The following is a 17,926-nucleotide window of genomic DNA, read 5'->3' as shown; positions in this document are numbered from 1 at the left end:
TACGCTAGCAGCAAATGGGGGCTGGCAAGAAGATGGTGGCTGAGCCTGTAAGCGGAGCAATGAGGGTTGAGAATTGTGTGTTTCCTGTGTCTCCAACCCAGCCTCCAGCGAGAATATAGTGGTATGACTCCCCTATCTATGGCTCCGTGGGTGTTCCTGTTTGGCCTCACCATGTCCTGCGTTCTTATGTGGGGAGCGGGACCAGAGACCTCGCAGGCCTCCCCGCACGACACATGTATTACATTCTGATAACTTTATCATAACCAGGTCAGCTGGGGTCCTTTTATTTTTATCTCAATAACCTGTGACTAAGGATCATTAAAAGGTATATGGCAAAATGTGTAGTTTAAGGTCTTGTTTCTACTACACTCAATTTTAAGCCAAGAGAAGATTAGATTAAAAATAGGAAACTCAATAAACACCATTAAAAAACTCAAGTGAATCAAGGGGAAAAAATAAGGATTCTGAATTTCCCATCAACAAAATTACTTTTGTATAGCTAGAGACCTCCTCTGGGCACAGCCATAGTTAGTGTACTTTAGTACATTATTTAATTCTCTTAACAACTCAATTTAAAAAAATTAAGAAAATATTTGACAGTTTTTCAACTTATTTTAGGTTTTAAATTGAGGTAAAGAATCAGACACATGACAAAGACAGCAGTTTTGGTAATTGCTAGGTGATGCAAACACCTGTGTTGTTGAAGCCATAAAAGAATTTTTATATGGTTGATAGAAAATTAAAATTGCAATTGGTTGCTGAATTTCAACCAATTTAAATGAATTACTTGACCTACAAGCTATGTAACCCTGTATTTCTCAATGCAGCTGCCAGAAATCTATTTTCCAAATGGAACAACAGATGGTTTTGAACAATACTGCAATATAGCAATTTTCGGTTATCCCAAAGTGTTTTTCTCTTGCTAAAATTATAAACATAATTGAGGAAATAATTTTCAGATTTTTCTGAAAGGCTATACTATTTTCAAAGTGAAACACAAAGTTTAATAACCTACTGATTTTTTTTTAGCATTATCTTTAGAAATTATTGTATATGCTAGTTTTTATTTATCTAAAACAAACAACACGTGGCAGGCAGAGTGTAAGCTTCCCTCATTTTAGAACTAACTCAATAATCCCACAGAGCCTGCGAGCACTTCCAAATGTGTCTTTCCATGTGATCATTTCCATCTCACGATATGCATTTAGTTCCAAACTTTATCATTCTAGGAGGATCAGAAAAATGGGCCAAGTAAGCCTGATGTGAAAGATAATTTAAACCTATACACCTTTGTAAACAATTGGAAAAAATGCTCATTTCTTCAAATACGGTCGAGAACAAAATAAATGTAGCCTATTCCAAATGAGGCTAACCCCAAAAGAAGCCTAACCTTTAGGGCAATATCACCTCAAGTTCCTCAGACTGTCCTTGCCAAGCGACTCAGCGTCCCACGCAGTGACTTAGTGGGGAAGCCAAGTCCTCGATGTCCTTCCTTCCTGCGTAGCTCGCTGTCTCCGAGGGCTGAGCCCGGGCCCTCGGGGCTCATCCTGGCGCCATCACTCGGAGACCCTGAGGGGGACAATCTAAGGTCTCTCAACCTCCAACTGCATTTCAAATGCTGGTTATACTGCCGCACAGGCCTGTTGTGGATTAAATACACTTGGTTCACTTACACAGAACTGCAGAGATGCCGCACTTACGGCGGTAAGTGCCCCAGAAACATAGCTGTTACTATGATCTTGTCTTGGCCAAATGACGCTCTTTAGTGCTCAGGCCACATCCAGGACCAACCCTCCTGCCATCTTGCCCTGCTCCCTTCACACGCACCCTGTGACCCCCACTGTGTCTAAGAACGTGTGGCTCTCATGCTGGTGAACAACCCCGGTTCACAAGCATGAGGTGAACCGAAACGAACACTGAAAACCTCGCGTGAGTCAGCCAACACGCTTCAAAGCTGCTACTCCTCTGTTTCACACAAAACTGATTTTTAAAAAGAGGCTGTATTGCTCTGCATTTTCTCACCGTTTCCTCTGGCCTCTGCCGTTTCACTCCTGAAGCTGCTTCCTCAATCGTCACCTCCTCACAGACCCCAAAGCCTTTGCTCAGTGCTCCTGCTTGTGAACGTCCTACAAGTCATGGGCCTGCCCGCCTTTGGGAAACTGCTGGACCCCTGCCGTCCTCCGTCTGCCTCCCTGCTCAGCTACTTATTGTCTTAGCTATTCTCCTGCTCCTCCATCTCAACCTTCATTCACAAGGGTTCGGTGCTCCATCTTGCATGTCTCTCTCCCCACCACCTCCCAGCTGTTTCGCTCCCACGACGTCACTACCATGGGGTCCCCAGTCCTAGGGTTACCTCCCCAACCAGCACCTCCAGTTCTGACCACCAGCCCCCCCCAACTCGAGTCCTGCCTTTCCTGATGGTCATGTCCATTTGGCTGTCCCACCAGCACCTCAGACTTCCCGTGTCCTAAATCAAACCTGCCAGTTTTCCTGTTTAATATTTCCATCTTCCTTAACGAACGGCACCATTATTCTTTCAATCACCAAGGTCAAAGCAGCTGAGTCAGCTTTCCCTTCTCTCCCTCACTTCTCCTAACAGACGGCAGAGCGGTGACGTGCACGGCTCCGCAGGAGGCTGAGGGTGTGTCCCGCCTCCTGCCAGTGGCACCCGGAGCCACTTGGCTTCTCCAGCCTCAGCGTGGGCTTCATGACGCAGCTGTGCGGCTGACGTGAGAAAGTGTCTGTAAGGGACAGAGGGCTCGCATCTGGTGGGCCACGATGATGATGACAATGAAAAAGCATCTCCACACCCTCGTCACACCCTTCTCATTCCTTACGACGCTCGTCACATGTCACACAGACCTGATCTATGTCATCTCAAACAAATGTAAGCTCAGAAGGCCAGCCGTGGCTGCAAATGAGGAAGTGCCTCAAATGTTCCTGCATCTCAAGCAAGGCATGGACGTTGTTCTGGCACGTCGTGCTCTCCTCTCGCAACATACTAAATAGGACGCAGGGAAAATTTGGGAACTGGCCTTAAGTGAACCCAATTTCAAATAACACTCCATAGCCATCTGGTCAGAAATTAAAGTCACTCTCAGTTCTCAATAACGCAGAAGAGGTTATCAGTACAATCTTTGTTATCATTACCCTAACCAAGCAATCACTTTGCAGTCACCTTTCCCCATTTCCCCAGGAACTGAAAACTAAAAATAGTTTTGGCCTAAGATAGATGTAAAGATTAAAACAATTATGGGGGAAAAAATCAGAATCATAAAATAATGTATTACAAAGCCAACGTAAATTATTATCTTTTGCTTTGTATCATCAGTGACTTTGTAGCCTGCAAGAAATTTGAGTTGATTAAATATTTTTATGAATGTCCATCTAAATATTTACCACGTTTAATTAAATGTCTAAGGGACCATTACTAGCAGAAGCAGATATCCCGACAAAGGCCTATTTATGTAGTAATTAGATGTGGGCAGTTAGTCGTGTTTACAGAGAAGAGGGGAGAATTACCGCTAAGGACTGCAGCTCTCTCGTTTCCTCCTCTGCGGCTGAAGCGTGATACGACAGCACCTGTGAGGACAGACAGGGGTACAGGTTATGGAAGAAGGACTACCAAACGCGGACCAGAATTGTCCCACTTGGAATTCTGCTAAAACTTCCTGGAGAGACAACTAGGCCCCTCAGAGTGCCAGATCTTGTTTCCCCTTTCTTCAACAGAGAGAAAAATCCCCAACTTCAATTCAATTGTTTCAGAAAACAAAAGAATACTCCGTGTTCAAAAAGAACATGTCAGTTGTCTTCTGACATTGTTCATATAATGGACACATTACTTATAAGCCACACTATTGGACCAAACTTGGCACAAAACTTAGTGTCAATTTTTTTTTTTAATACTGACTTTAGTTATTTTTGCTTGGATGTATAATTAGGGTAAAACACCTCTGCATAAAGTGACATTTTACTGTTGATGTTTGGAAAGCAGGCAGTCTAGAAGTGGCTCTCAGATGAGGCCTGTCACCAATGGAGACTTCATAAAGAAAAACTGCATGGCTAGGACATAAACATCAGATTCAGGGAGCCCTGTACATTCATGGGACTGAGAGCCTGGCACAGCAGTGCCAGCCCAGGGATCCACCCACTGACAGCGGAGGCCCCCAGGCGCAGGTGCTCTCAGGACGTGGCTGTGAGCTCACACCCAGCGAGAGGCCAGGGGCCAGGGACCCCGCTCCCTCACCCTGCAGTGCACCCCAGTGCACGTAGAGGTTGGGCTCACTGTCTCTTACAACCGAACATGAGACCCACTCACTCCCATTTCACAAGTGATAGATAAGGTAACTGTTTTGAGACTTATGAAACTGTATGTACACATATATGAGGTGTATATACAATTTAAATATATGTGTGTTTGAAACCGAGATTTCAAATCGGAGGTGTATAATCTGAGGTCTCGTATACAATGCTATAGCAAAACTTCAGTGTGTAATTCACCTTAGGAAGTAACCATCTTGGTTACTGATAAAGCTTGACCTATAATATATAACTTTCTAACTCTTTAGGTTGGGTATTTACTTATTAGGGATTCCAGGAAAAGTGATATCCCAAACACTGATTCCCGCTCATCTCAACTAGGTTAAGAGCAGGCAAACATTCAAATATATTTCACACCAATGTACAAATGACTAAGCAGACATTTGCGCTTTTTGAAGTCCATTTCTGTAAATTGGTCTAAGATGACAAAAGGAAATTTCTGCGTTACAGGAAGTGCACATTTTCAAGGCAGTTAGTGAACTCCATGTGGAAGGGGCTGGCCCCGCCTGGGTGGGCTGGCCTCCTGGGGAGGGGCTTACCTGCTGCCAAGCCCCAAGCCAGGGGTCCACTAGTGCCCGTGTTCAGAATAACCGGGCCGCCCTGTAATACGCAGATTTCCAGTCTCTACCCAAGACTTACTCAGTCAGAATTTTCAGAAATGGGGCCCATAAATCTATAATTTGAAAGTTTCTGAGAGATTCTGAAATGGCTAGTCTAGGAGTTTATCTTTGATTTTTGTTGACTTTTTCCTTTTCCTTACTCTGATTATCTATGAGCACTTATGAGGGTTTCTGTGTTTATTTCGCTTGTCTCTGTTTTTTATTTTAGTTTTTGAATGACTACATGTAGAAGTGACTACAGCTGCTTGCCAGGAGCAATGACAGGAGGCTCAGGCCACCGGGATGGCAGGGCAGGCAGCAGGGGCAGGAGACGTGTGTGACCACATGGCTCAGGGCAAGGACGGCTTGTGCCCAAAATGCAGATGGTCAAGGGACACGCAGCCTGAGTTGTGGCTTCGTCACATGACCTCGGACAAGTTTCTAAAGTATCCTGGGTCTCAGTTTCCTTAGTTGTTTGAATGCAGAAATAAAGATCTGATGATCTGGACCACACGATGGGAAAGGCCACCATGACATCACAGACATGGTGACTTGCTACAGCTCGGAGGTCCCCAAAGCTGTGGCCCACCTCTAATGTGACCATTTGCTTGGCCATGGCTCTCTCCACGGCTTCATACATCTGCGTGTTCTGGATCCCCAAGCCACAGAAGATGACAAAAGCTTCCAGAAACTGTTCATCGTTTCGGTTGAAAGGCTTAACCTTGCCAGTGTTCTCCTCCATCTTATTTACGAGTTGGCAAACCCCTACAACGATCCAAGAAATGGAGCAACTGTTATTAGGAACGATCACAGTTTTTATCGATTTTAACACATACCCCCAAAGACTGTCTTACATGCTTAGGAATGTCTGTCATCTCCAAACAAACCCACGAGTCCTCACAGATCTAAGCTAGAGAAGTAAACTGAATTAATTTACATAACACTCTATTCTCAGTCCTAAACATACGTCGCCTCTGTTCAGAAATCCTAGAGTGCTGCCTTCTTCCAGACTTGGTTGTGAGTTTTAGGTCAGCTGAGTCCCCAAAGACAGTTTGTCCTTTGGCCACTAATTGGATTTTTGTGCTCTTGCCAAGAGAACAATTTTGATGCACAGAATTTTGGGTCACGCAGACTGCCTTTCCTTACTGAGAAACCAGAAGTTAAAAAACACAATTACATACAAAATAGAATGCAGGCAACAGACAATTCACATAGTCTACGTTTCAAATATGCACCTTGTGCCTAGGAGAACACGTTTGCCCACAACTTTTAATACTTCAAACAAATGCAAATAAAAATGACTTATTTATTTAGAAATCAAAGCAGAACTACTGTCTGAAGAAAATCATAACCTCCTCTGTCCTGGCCTCTCTTTGAAAGTCAAACATGTTGTCAATATCAATGGAAGGTGACATCAACGTTGTGATAAATCCTTACTGAACTAGTTGTTCTGGGATTCTGAGCCTTGTGCGCTCTGCGAGAAGCTGGGGGCCCACTTCTGGGTAACACAGTGCTGTGGAGGCCCTTGTCTCTTCTGTTCCTAAATACAGAATAACAGACGTGTGCTTACTGTGGTCGAGGCCTCGTGCTAAGTGCTTTAGTACAAACATAATCTCTAGTCCTCACAATTTACACTGAGGTAGCCGTGACCACCCCCATTTCACAGATGAGAAAACTGAGTCTCAGAAAGGTGAAGTCATTGCTCAAGGCCACTTCGTGTGCTTAGGTCTCAAATTCAAACCCCAGCTCACCTGAGCCCCAGAGGCCACCTCTGACCACACTCTGCGGCTGGGTGCCCTTTGCTGTCATTGCAGCAGCGCCACTGCCACCCTCCTGCTTGCTCCCCTCCCCTTACCCCCGCCCCCGCACATTTGCCTATGCTTGTCCACTGGCCTGTGCACTCCCCAGGCTCCCTTTGCTGGGACCCTCCCTTCCCCATGAGGCAGGCATCCCAACACCATCACTTCGAGTACCACGGGGCATTTTATATCTGTCTCTCTTTGTGGGCTCTACATATCTCGGGCTCCAAGATTTCACTGTTTCAGTTCTACCTCCTCAGCTAGCAAAGAGCCTGGCATCACAGCAGGAACCCCCAAAATATGTACTGAGTTAATGAGGGAAGGTAGGACTGCAGCTTTGACCCAAACTACTTTCCCATGAAGACTGTGGTCTGGTATCCCCTGTTTCTCCTGCACACGAAAGGATTTCACGGTCCGTGGATGCAAGGTTGTACATTGCGTCCCTTTATCACCCACCGTGGGAGCAGTACAAATTGTCTGTGCTCTCATCTCTGTTCTTCCTTGTTTGAGTTTCTCTACTTCAGACAGTAGAGACAGCCTTCTCTATCCTACGTGCATTAGGACTGCAGGATCCCTTCTCTGACACATCAGGGAGAAAAAGGTTAAACAAAGCAGAGGGAATTTGGACATTGCAAGTCCAAACCATGGCTAAACAGCAACCAGCATTGTTATCTTCAGGAACATGTCCCATGTATGGTAAAAACACGAGGGCTGCGTCCTCCACCCTCTGTGAATCCCCGAATGATAAATATGGAACTGTTTATATAGGCTTCTGGCTGTCTCCCAAATCACATTTCCCTGCGAGTCACGCGTTCCATGCCCTTAGCCTCACATCACAGTGGGATTGCTGCTCAAGTTTTACTAAAGTTCTCTCCTACACGGCCATTTTTCATAAACAAGATTGTACTTTTTATCACTTCATAGGAAATACTGTATGTGTGAAAAGGAAAGGGCCACAGGAGGGGTGAGATGCGGCTGTCGGGCATTCTGCCAGGCTACGACCGGACAGCGGGTCACATCTGTCTGTGCCTCAGTCAAGTCACTGGATGGATATATTAAGAAGCGTTAATTAATACCTCTGGAATCAAAAGGTATTGAAATGCAATGTTATGTGTACAAATGTTAGGAGTCAGCTGTCACAACCACAGCTCAGAGCAGGACAGCTAAAGTGTGTCTGTTACAATCTGTCAGCTATAGATGCAGATAATGGATATTGATATGGAAATAGATATACAGAGAGAGATATAGGTGTAGATATAGATGTGTCTCTGATTCTTTTTATATATTAACCTTCCGGATGAATTTTGTAAATGTTGGTCAAGAACCTCTCTTCCCACAGAAAAGTGATGACACCGTACAGTTTAATTACACTTGCATTAGGAAAATCCTAGCAAACATTTTATAAACAAGTGAGCAGTTAGTGATAGCCAAATTATAAAATTTAATATGAAAAATAAAATGAAGTAGAAGTCAAATTTAAACTGATATAATTTGGAGTAGTTATTTCTGCCTTAGAATCAAGTGACAACACATAGACAAGCAGAGGACGGGGCAATGATCCGCTTAGGACACACATTCAGTAAGGAAGGCATCTCTGTCTCTCTCTCTCAATTCACTGTCCAGCAATATGTGGTATTACACTATACTTTTTATCACACTTATTCACTACCAAAGAGAGAGATGGAAATGTACATTATTTAAAGTAGAGATGGTCTTATCTTATTTTTTTGGATGGGAATAAGACTAATTTCTTCAAAATATGCCCTGAAATTGGTATGAAAAATAGGCATAAGAATGTCTGATAAATATGCTATGGGAAAAAGGCATATTTAACCTAATAAATAGGGGGGGAATAATTGGTTAAAATAAGTGAATGCTGAATGAGAAAAACATTTCTTTCATGGTGCTGGAAGCAAAGTGGTGGAAACATTGCATTATTAGCCAGAACACTGAGAAGACACGTGATATGAAACAAAACCTCAGGGAATACTTCTGATGATACAACAGGCCCCGTACTGGTCTAATGCCTATAATTTCATCTAAATGTCAGTAATGGAAAAAAATGAGGGGGAAGGAAGATTACAAAAAAACACATGGGCCCATCTGTCTTCCTGCATGTAACTCTACGGGGCCTCTCTATTAGAATTACATAACAGCAGAGTCTGGTCTGTGACATGTAAGACAAGTTACCTACAGCCATGATATTTTCCATGCTAGTCGAGAATTCAAATTCCCTGTTTTGTTACACTCATAGCACAGCGGAGACACTGGACATTTTCCTTCTTGTACTTGGAATCAACGTGAACCCCGCTAAAGCCCCATTACGATAATTATTTTTTGTTTTTATTTTCAGGGAATTTTTCCTCTCCAAAAACTTTTGCTTTCTTTTGGCTCTGTTCTCACGTAGGGTGACAAAATGCATGCTAGGAGGAGTCTGAGTACTTCAACAGGCATTCCTTAAAATGTTTTGTTCACTTGTCTGAAACAGAATGTGAATTCTGAGCACATCTGAAAGGCTAGTTCGACTCCACAGAGGTGAGCAATGTGCTTTTCACTGGTTCAGAGACGCGTGGAGCCGACGGGATGCTGCCCTGCTCCCGTCAGGGTTCTCTGCACTTCCCCTGGCTACCTCCCCTTGACCATCTGGTTAAGTGATGAAAACCTGACATATAACTTCCTCCAGTCACCTCCATTCCCAGTTATGCTCCACTGAGATGCTGCTGAGGAAAAAAGGAAATGGGACGTGGCGTGGCCGGTTGCCACGAGGTCCTCCGCCTTATGGAAACTTACTTGTGAGTAACACATCCCTTCTGGAGTTTCTTTTCCCATTTTTCAAGGTCAAAGGCAGCTTATAATAAGTCTTTATACTTATATTTGAAAGCACCAAAACAGCATAACATTTATAATGTAGTTTTCACCTTGAACTTCCTAGAATTTTGTAATAGAACAGTGACTTGGTATCACCGTAGGGCTCCCATCAGTTTTCTTTTGTTGCTTTATGTTAGCGATCCAATGGGTGACCATCGTGAAAAGAGAGCTCGTGTACATGTTCACGGGCCGCACTTTTTCTCAGAGAATACAAAGAGAGCCGGGGACCAAACAGCCCGCAGGGAGTTGCCAGGCTGGCTTCCCCGAGGCCAGGATGTGAGCTCCCGCCTGCAGGCTTAGAAATGAGATGGGCACGCTGAGGACAGAGCCATCCCTCTGGGTGGGTCACAGTAACAAGTTCACGAGGCTGGTATAAAACCAGGATGGCATTACTGTCCAGCAAGAATGAGACCTATTCCAGGAAGCGGGACGCTGCCTGCTGTCCAGCCCGCTGCCTGCCGTCCAGTTCACTGATTTACAGTAAGAAACAAGTGTCAAAGCCATCAACACATTTGAGAGCATGGGAAGAAGGCCTTCTCTTCCTATGAGTTGGCCTGCCTTACAGAGGAAAAGACCAGAACAAGGAAAGTCAGGGATTGGCGGAACGCTGAGAGCATAAACCCAGGGAGGATGCACTCCAGCCAAGCGACGGAAGCGGCTACGACCTGCAACCCCCATCGCCACCCAAGGGATGCCACAGCTCTCCACAGCCCCGTCTGCACCAGGGGCAAGGGTTCCCCGACTTCTGGACGGAACCTGGACAGGCACTTTCAGTACTTGTCTCTTCCCTTTTTCCATGAACAATACCTCCTCCCTTCCCTTTCTGACTGATACTCTCCTTTAATGAAATTACAGTCCAGTCTTGAAACCTGGAACCATCAGACTTTTTAAGATAAATGTGTATAGCTAAGCCTTGCTCCATTAGTGTGTTTATTTAAAAGTTTAGCCTTCCTATTTCCTTTATTTCCAAAACTTGGAAGAAGGTTAACAGGTCCAACTATTTTCTTGTCAATCATGTATGATTGGCACATACAGCCCAGTATGTTCTGTTCTACTCGATATAACCTGCAATGCCAAGAAATAAGTATGACAATAATACAAAACATTCTGTTTTTCTGAGAATGCATTCTTCCATCACTCCAGAAGTAAATGCTTCTTCTATAACCTCATGTAAAAACATATGTTCCCTGTGGGCAGGGATTTCTGCGTTGTTCACTGACTTACCCCAAGTGCCTAGAGCAGTGGAAGGCTCAGTAAACATTTTTGATGAATGAATGAATAAACAAATGAATGAACACAACCTACGACCTAACCCACATAGTCAGTAAAGAAAAATAAAAAACCAAGAAGTATGACTTTAAAAACAGTATATGTTATCAACTTCATGCCTCTCCATCTACTAACTTTCACCACAGCATTCTTATACAAAAATTCTTTTAAAATAGGATTATAACAATTACAAAAATAGTTAATAAGATACTTCACAAATTTCTGTTGTGTCAGAACTCTTTTGTCATTCCAATTTTTACCTTTTTCATATTTTATTTAAATTTACACTTGAAAGAACTTTCTGGGAATACATTTTTTCCTTAATAAGTGCAGTGTGGAGGTTAATGAAAAGGCTTACCTATCACTTTATTCTTCTTTCCGTTTTTTATAGGTGTACAAAGCAAACTTCTAATGCACTGCTGGTTTACGTTCCCTGTGTTTTCATTCTAAACAAAAACAAAACCAAAAAAACCAGCTAAAAATCATGAAAAAATGGGTTGGCCCACTGGATGCTATCATATAAACTATACTGGACTTGTGAAACCATTAATGTATCTGTTTTTTATTAGCTGGAGTGATAGAGTGTAGAAAATGTACAAATTATAATGAAGTTCACGTAGATGCAATACAAAGCAAGTAATCTTTACATTATTAAAAACGATAAATATCCTATATTTCCTTTTTCCCATTTGAAACTTTCCAATCAGCTTACAGTAATACGAAGCAAAATATTTATTCAGGTGCCTACGCCATTCCACCTGGTGGCACGTGTATCCAGGAACTTAAGAGGGGCGGGGCCCAAGGCATCACACCATGGGGACAGGTGTGTTACCAGCTAGCCCCTCTCTAGCACACCCACCCCACTACTTCTACTGCTCACACTGCTGACGTTCTAAAATGCCGCCCAGGTATGCAAATAAGAAAGTCAGGCAGCTGCCTCAAAGTGCAACGCTTTCCGGAAATGAGAGAAAATACTAGAATTCAAAGTTTTCAACGTCTGAGAAACTGATCTTTGTAGGTTTGCTGTCAAGGAAAACAGATCTTTATTTTTCACAGGCTATTCAGTGTGTTCGATCACCAATTACTAAGTTCGAGCCATGTGGAATTTACTTTTCGAGAATAAACTCAAGAATTCTAGCAACACTAAGGGGTGTCATTGACATGAAGTAGGTAATAGTTAAACTACCTCGAAATTAGTTTATGATAATTCATTAGTACATGTTAACAAAACTGAAGAAAGTACACAGAAAAATACTCAAGTGTTGTTATAAGCTATTTGATTCTCCTTCATCAGATCAGGGAAAGGACAGACCACTCCTAGACAGGCAATTCTAGGGCCAGCCTTTCAACTGCAGTCACTCACTGCAAGTACAGACCTGATGGCAAAACAGCCTTCGAGCTCCCAGCTGAAATCGGGTTACTTACTGTCCAGGGAAATCTTTTGTCCTTACTGACATCTGGGACATTGAGTGGCACCATAGTATTTTTGACATACTGAGCATACATGTAATTGATTTTGTTTGCATCACGTTCCCTGTGGAAATAATGGATATGAGCTCTTTCTGTGCATTAAAAAAACACGGGCAAAGCAGAGTTAAATGGTTATAAGAGAAAAACACCAGTCTTAAAATTACAGGACAAAGTGTATACCTTAATTGGAAAATTCAGTAACTACCACAAGTATGGTAGTTACTATAATTGACATGTTTAGAAAAGACAAAGACCCACAATTTTGCAATGACCTAAAACAAGTTTTAAAATGTCTTCGGTAATCTCATTGCCATTGTTAATGGGCATGCGGATTTTTGTGCCATTTAATGAAAAATCCATATGAATTTTCTCCCATATCTTATTTTTCATCTGATTATAGAATACTAAGGACCAGTGCCTGTTTTACTTCCTCAATTATTTACTTTATCTAGCCATCCCAATAATCTTTTCCACATTTCAATCCAAGGAAAAAAAGCAAGCACGCCTAGAAGAATGTTATTAAGCTCTTCTCAATTCTTTTTTCTGCTTTGAGGTCTTCCATAATACTTTGTAAATCAAAAATTCATCGTCTTCAAAAAACCTTTTTGAACTGACATTTCCCCCAGTTTTCTTCCAATTTCTTGCTTAATAGGTTGAACATAAAAGATTAACCTGTTGTAGAGGGTACGTAATTCAGTGCCAGTGCTGGAGTTGGGAAAACAAGATACAACATGTGTTTTCATCAGGAAACTTCATACGTTCCTGGGTGATGGGGATGAATTCGGCCAGGTTATGGAAATTTACTCCAACTTTAAGGATCTGCCTATCTTAGTTTTAACATCACTACCTAAAGAAACAGGGAAACCAAACAGTGGGAGGCATTGCAGAATGAAATGTACGCCTCAGGAAAAAATGGCCACTTGTTCCAAGTTCTCAAAGTTCTAAGAGTTCCTCTATCTTCTGTCCTCCCCACACTGCTTCTTGGACAGTGGCTTCAAATCCTGTCCTTGAGTGTCAGTGATCCCACAGAGATACCTAAGGTCTGGCCCCATTCCTAGGCAAGACATGTTAGTCTCTCCTTTCTCTGCTGTACATTTTGCCTTAAGTGTCATTTGTTCACATCAGGTACTGACCACATGTCGGATATTACGTGTAAGTGAAAAAGCATGGAAACGCAGATCACAGACTCGCTTGGGCTCCTATTTCATTCGTATTATCTGGGTGGAATCCCAAGAAAAGGTTGTGCAGTAAGTGAAGTATTTAGGTTGATAAAACAATTTTTAAAACTACAAATATTCCACTGATAGCATAGTCTCGGGAAAGGAAAATAAGCTTTAGTAAAGACAAGAAAAATCCAAGAGTGGTTATGTGAGAAAGAGGTACATTGGGGAGGATATCTTAGTCCAAATCTTTTTAAAATGATAATAATACTATTAATGATTTTCATCATCATATTAACAGTGGGAGCCGATGAAACCCACAATAGTTAAGCTACTTGCCAGAGAGGATAAAATCAGACCTAGAGGTGTCGACACCGAGAAGGAAGAATACTAAAGTTACTTTTAAATCAACAGAAACCTAATTCTTTTTTTTTAATTCCCTGAAATTTTTCAGTTTTCCTAATGGTTGCTTTAGTGAAAAATGAGAATTAGATTTATTAAGTTACGCGATACCATTTTACTTCTTACTCTGTAAGGAATGCTGATCAAGTCTTAGTTCCCACGCTCAATAAATACAGATTGGGCACCTGCTCCGTCAAGGGCACCCCTGGCATCACACAGGAGACAGTCATATCGGTCAGTGGCTGTCACAGAAGCTCACAGAAGGCTGTGACAGGACAATGACACACATTCAGGAAGAGTCTGCCGCAGAGGCTGCCAGCTGCCCCTCCAGGACTCCCTTCCTCTTCCTCTGGACACTCGGCCCCAGAATGAAGGATGTGCATAGCTCAGCCGCCCTGGAGCTCGGTGTTGCCACATGCGTAAGTTCTAGTCCATTAGGACGTAAGAGGACATGTGACTGCTTCTAGAAACCGCACCACAAACACAGCTGGTGCATGCTCTCTGCCCCTTCTTTCACTGCCCTCTACCTACTCTTTGAAACACAGACAAGATGGCTGGAGCTGCACGCCTGACCCCAAAGAAAAGGGCAGCACCCTGGAGATTCAGAAGAGAACCCCCCAAGATGCCACGTTCCCCGGGGCGTCTGTAGAGGGCCTGAGCTGCCGACCTCTGGGCTTTCTCAGAGAGAGTAAGAACACTGCATTCTTGCTGAGGCATCTTTATTTTGGGCGTTTACAATTCACAGTCAAGCTGAACTCAAACTAGGGCAACTGGTAACAATGCAACAGCATGCGTGTGGGGAAGATGGACAGGTAACACCTAAAAGACATTCAGGGATGAAAGGGAGTACATTCTAGGGAGGGAAAACAAAACAAAACAATACAAAAAAGCCCAGCACGAAACATGCTGCTGAAGTGGAAGAGTTCTCTGTGTATTTGGGAACATTAACTGGTTCCAGATTGGTAGGAATAAAGTGGTGGTTTTGCACTGAAGGTGTGAGGCTAGGATAGTAGTGGATGATCTGAAAGTGCCATGCAAGCAGTCTGCACCTCTCTGAGGTCCTACACCAGGAGGCGGACCTGGCCAGTGTCTCCAGCTGCCGTGCGTTGGCGCCCAGGGCCACATCTGCACTGAGGCCGCGCCTCCCACGACTGCTCCTGGACAGACTGACCACAGCTGGAAAACTAAAGTCGGCCCCTCCTGGGAGACCCAGGATTCTTCTGACAGGAGACTCTGGCTAGAGGCCTTCCAGCAGCCTTGCCAAACTTTTCTTACAACTGCCAGCTGTTGCAGATGCTTCCATCAAACCCTCCCTCTTTCCATCCCCTTCTCTCTCCTGCTGGGTCACAGGGTTGTGCAGGGTCTGATGGCTCTCCTAGCCTCTCCCAGCTCCTTCCCCCTTGATTCTCACAGGGGGTTTCCCCTCATAAATGTCCTGCACATTTAATCCAGCCTTAGCACCTGCTTCTTGGAGGAGCCGGGCTAACTCAGATGTCTCAGGCTTTCTGCACAGTGGATATCAGATCAGTGGAATTGTACAAGAGTGCATCCTCGGGAAGACAGTTGGGGACATGGAGGCAGGACACACTGAGAAATCTGTGTTTAGCACTAATGGGAAACACTGCAGGCTATAGCAACCAAAGACAAAAACACATTGAAGAGACAGAAATAACAGCTAATACAGAGTACTTACTATGTGCTGGAAATTTTCTGAAGTGTTTTATGTGCATTATCTCGTTTAGTCCTTACTATGATCCTGCTATCGGTATCCCCATTTTACAGATGAAGAAACTGAGGCTTCCAGAGGTTACATAATTTATACAAAGCCCTAAAGCCCTACAGCTAGTAAGTTGTGGAAGTTAACTTTAAATATAATTATTCTGATTTCAGAGTCTATTCTCTTCTACCCTGTATCCACAGTTTTTTAAAGTAGTAAAAACCCTTTCATTACTTTTTATAGTAGTAAGCACTACTGTATCTAACTATAATTATGTTTTCTAATATAATAATAATCACCAAGTACTAACTAGTACATATATGTGCATATTCCAAGAAAGTGAGTTTAGAGGACTGATTCTATGTATTGGTCATATTCACATAAAATTAACAAATAGGGAATTATAGAACTAAAATATCTATTTCTTAAAACTTAGAGCTAACATAAACTAGACATACTCATGTTTCCTTCTGGCTGGGTGGGTGTTTGAATTGAAGCCCACAAACTGAAACCTCCGGCCATCTGGAAATGAGCTTCCCTCCAGAAATTCTCGGCGACCCAACTCCCAACAGCTTACTGTCCTTTCTCCCACTGACGATATGATTCTAATAATTATGTATCATGTGTGTCATCAATATTTTTTAGTTTTACACTTAACATTTCAAAACTGTCTTCAATATCATTTTAATTTATAAAATATAACAAGTGGGTTGGCTGGGAAAATACCAAGTGAGCCATGTACGTCAACTGACACGCAACAGCCTAACGTGAATGGTTTGCCTATTGCTAACATCACCCAATTGCCTTGCAGTGCATCTCCTGGAGAGTGTGATGCTGACAATGTTCAATAATGAGAGCTGATGAGGCCTGAATTCTATCAATAAGCAACTTCAGCAAGATAATACAGAATCTGATGGTGAGATGTGAATACCAGTTTAGTCCTTGTTCAGAGTGCTGAAGTTACCAAACCATTCTAATTCAGAGTGTTTGCAAAATTCAGCCTGACACCTAATTTTTACTACGGTAAAAACACATTTACATCACTAAGAGGTCTTTCATTGCATTATTAAAATAAAGGCTAAGTTTAAAATGTTTTGCTGACATAAGGCATTAGTGTTGAACAATTTTTGTTACTGTAAGATCATTTAATGAATCAGTTAAAATGATCCAAGAAAATTAGTCTCTTTTAAGATAACCACACTGACCTAGTTAGCCTTTGTAAAAAATAATTTTTATACTAAGACTATTTTGAAATGACTAAAGAAATAAGTGAAAAGGTGCCTCTATTTGTCCTATAGAGAGGGAATGTAGTATTCATCAGAAACAAATCAAATAATAGTAAAAAATTAAATATATAGTAAAAGACTTTGCTTAAAAAAAAAAAAAGCATATTCACCAGTAGGGGGCACTATTACACTAAGTCACTGGGCTTGTTCAGCTAAAAGGAATTAGAGGACCAGGCTGAATTAATAATAAAGATTAAACGTAATTACACGGACATGCTGCTGCACAAATATTCAAAGGTAAATGTAAATATTTCATTATTTTATACACTTAACGTGCATTATCATAATGATTTTCCCATTGTCCCATAGATAAATATAAATTCATAAATATAGATGTATATATTTATATTTTATATTTGTATATACATAGAAATTCATTATTTATGCAAGGTGAAAAGTACAATAATCAAATATTTACAGGTGTCTTATCTAGAAGCTTTCTAAAATGTTCTTTATAAAAAGAAACAAAATGCCATAGCATCATAAAATCAAAATACCGTATTTTGCTGTGTATAATGCGTACTTTTTTGTCCAAATTTTTGAGGGAAAAATAAGGATGTGCATTATACAGGGGCAGTACTAATTCCGTATCTATATAAATATTTTTAATTCTTTTATTTATACTTATGAGTTAAAAGTGTAACTCTAGAAATCAATAACGATATCCATATGCAAAATAATACCCTGGAATATGATAATTGGTTTTCTTGAACTTATTACAAACTTGCAACGATGAAGAGCTCTTGGCCGTGTATGAAGTGTAAATATTGTAAATTTGTTACCGGTACATAAAATGTCTTGTACCTTGTGTCTGTTCTTGTGTCTTGTAATTATTTGTTACATAAAATTTCTTGTACCATAATATGTTAAAAAAATAAATGTTAAAATTTTTTTATAATACAAAAAACAAGTACCTAAATGTAAACAAATAAAAATTTGAATTAAAAAATTAAAATAAAAGATTTTCTTTCTCTGAAAGTTTGGGCTAAAAATGTGGGTGTGCATTACACACAGCAAAATATGATAAAATACATTA

The 17,926-nt window shown here is 41.8% G+C and overlaps 1 protein-coding gene across 6 annotated transcripts in view; it reads right to left on the bottom strand.

Annotated features, from left to right (window-relative positions):
* The window catches only part of PDE5A (phosphodiesterase 5A), a 109,511-nt gene that overhangs the window by 36,701 nt on the left and 54,884 nt on the right, over positions 1-17,926 (bottom strand). For all 6 annotated transcript variants that reach the window (XM_019744519.2, XM_019744515.2, XM_019744520.2 and 3 more), the window contains 4 exons: positions 12,281-12,389; positions 11,214-11,301; positions 5,509-5,684; positions 3,523-3,582 (listed from right to left, as the gene is read on the bottom strand). In XM_019744519.2, coding sequence (XP_019600078.2) covers positions 3,523-3,582; positions 5,509-5,684; positions 11,214-11,301; positions 12,281-12,389 — 433 coding nt within the window. The remainder of the gene's footprint in view (positions 1-3,522; positions 3,583-5,508; positions 5,685-11,213; positions 11,302-12,280; positions 12,390-17,926) is intronic.

The sequence above is a fragment of the Rhinolophus sinicus genome, linkage group LG07 (assembly GCF_036562045.2).
Source record: "Rhinolophus sinicus isolate RSC01 linkage group LG07, ASM3656204v1, whole genome shotgun sequence".
Taxonomy (NCBI): Eukaryota; Metazoa; Chordata; class Mammalia; order Chiroptera; family Rhinolophidae; genus Rhinolophus; species Rhinolophus sinicus.
This window is presented reverse-complemented; position numbering and strand designations above follow the sequence as displayed.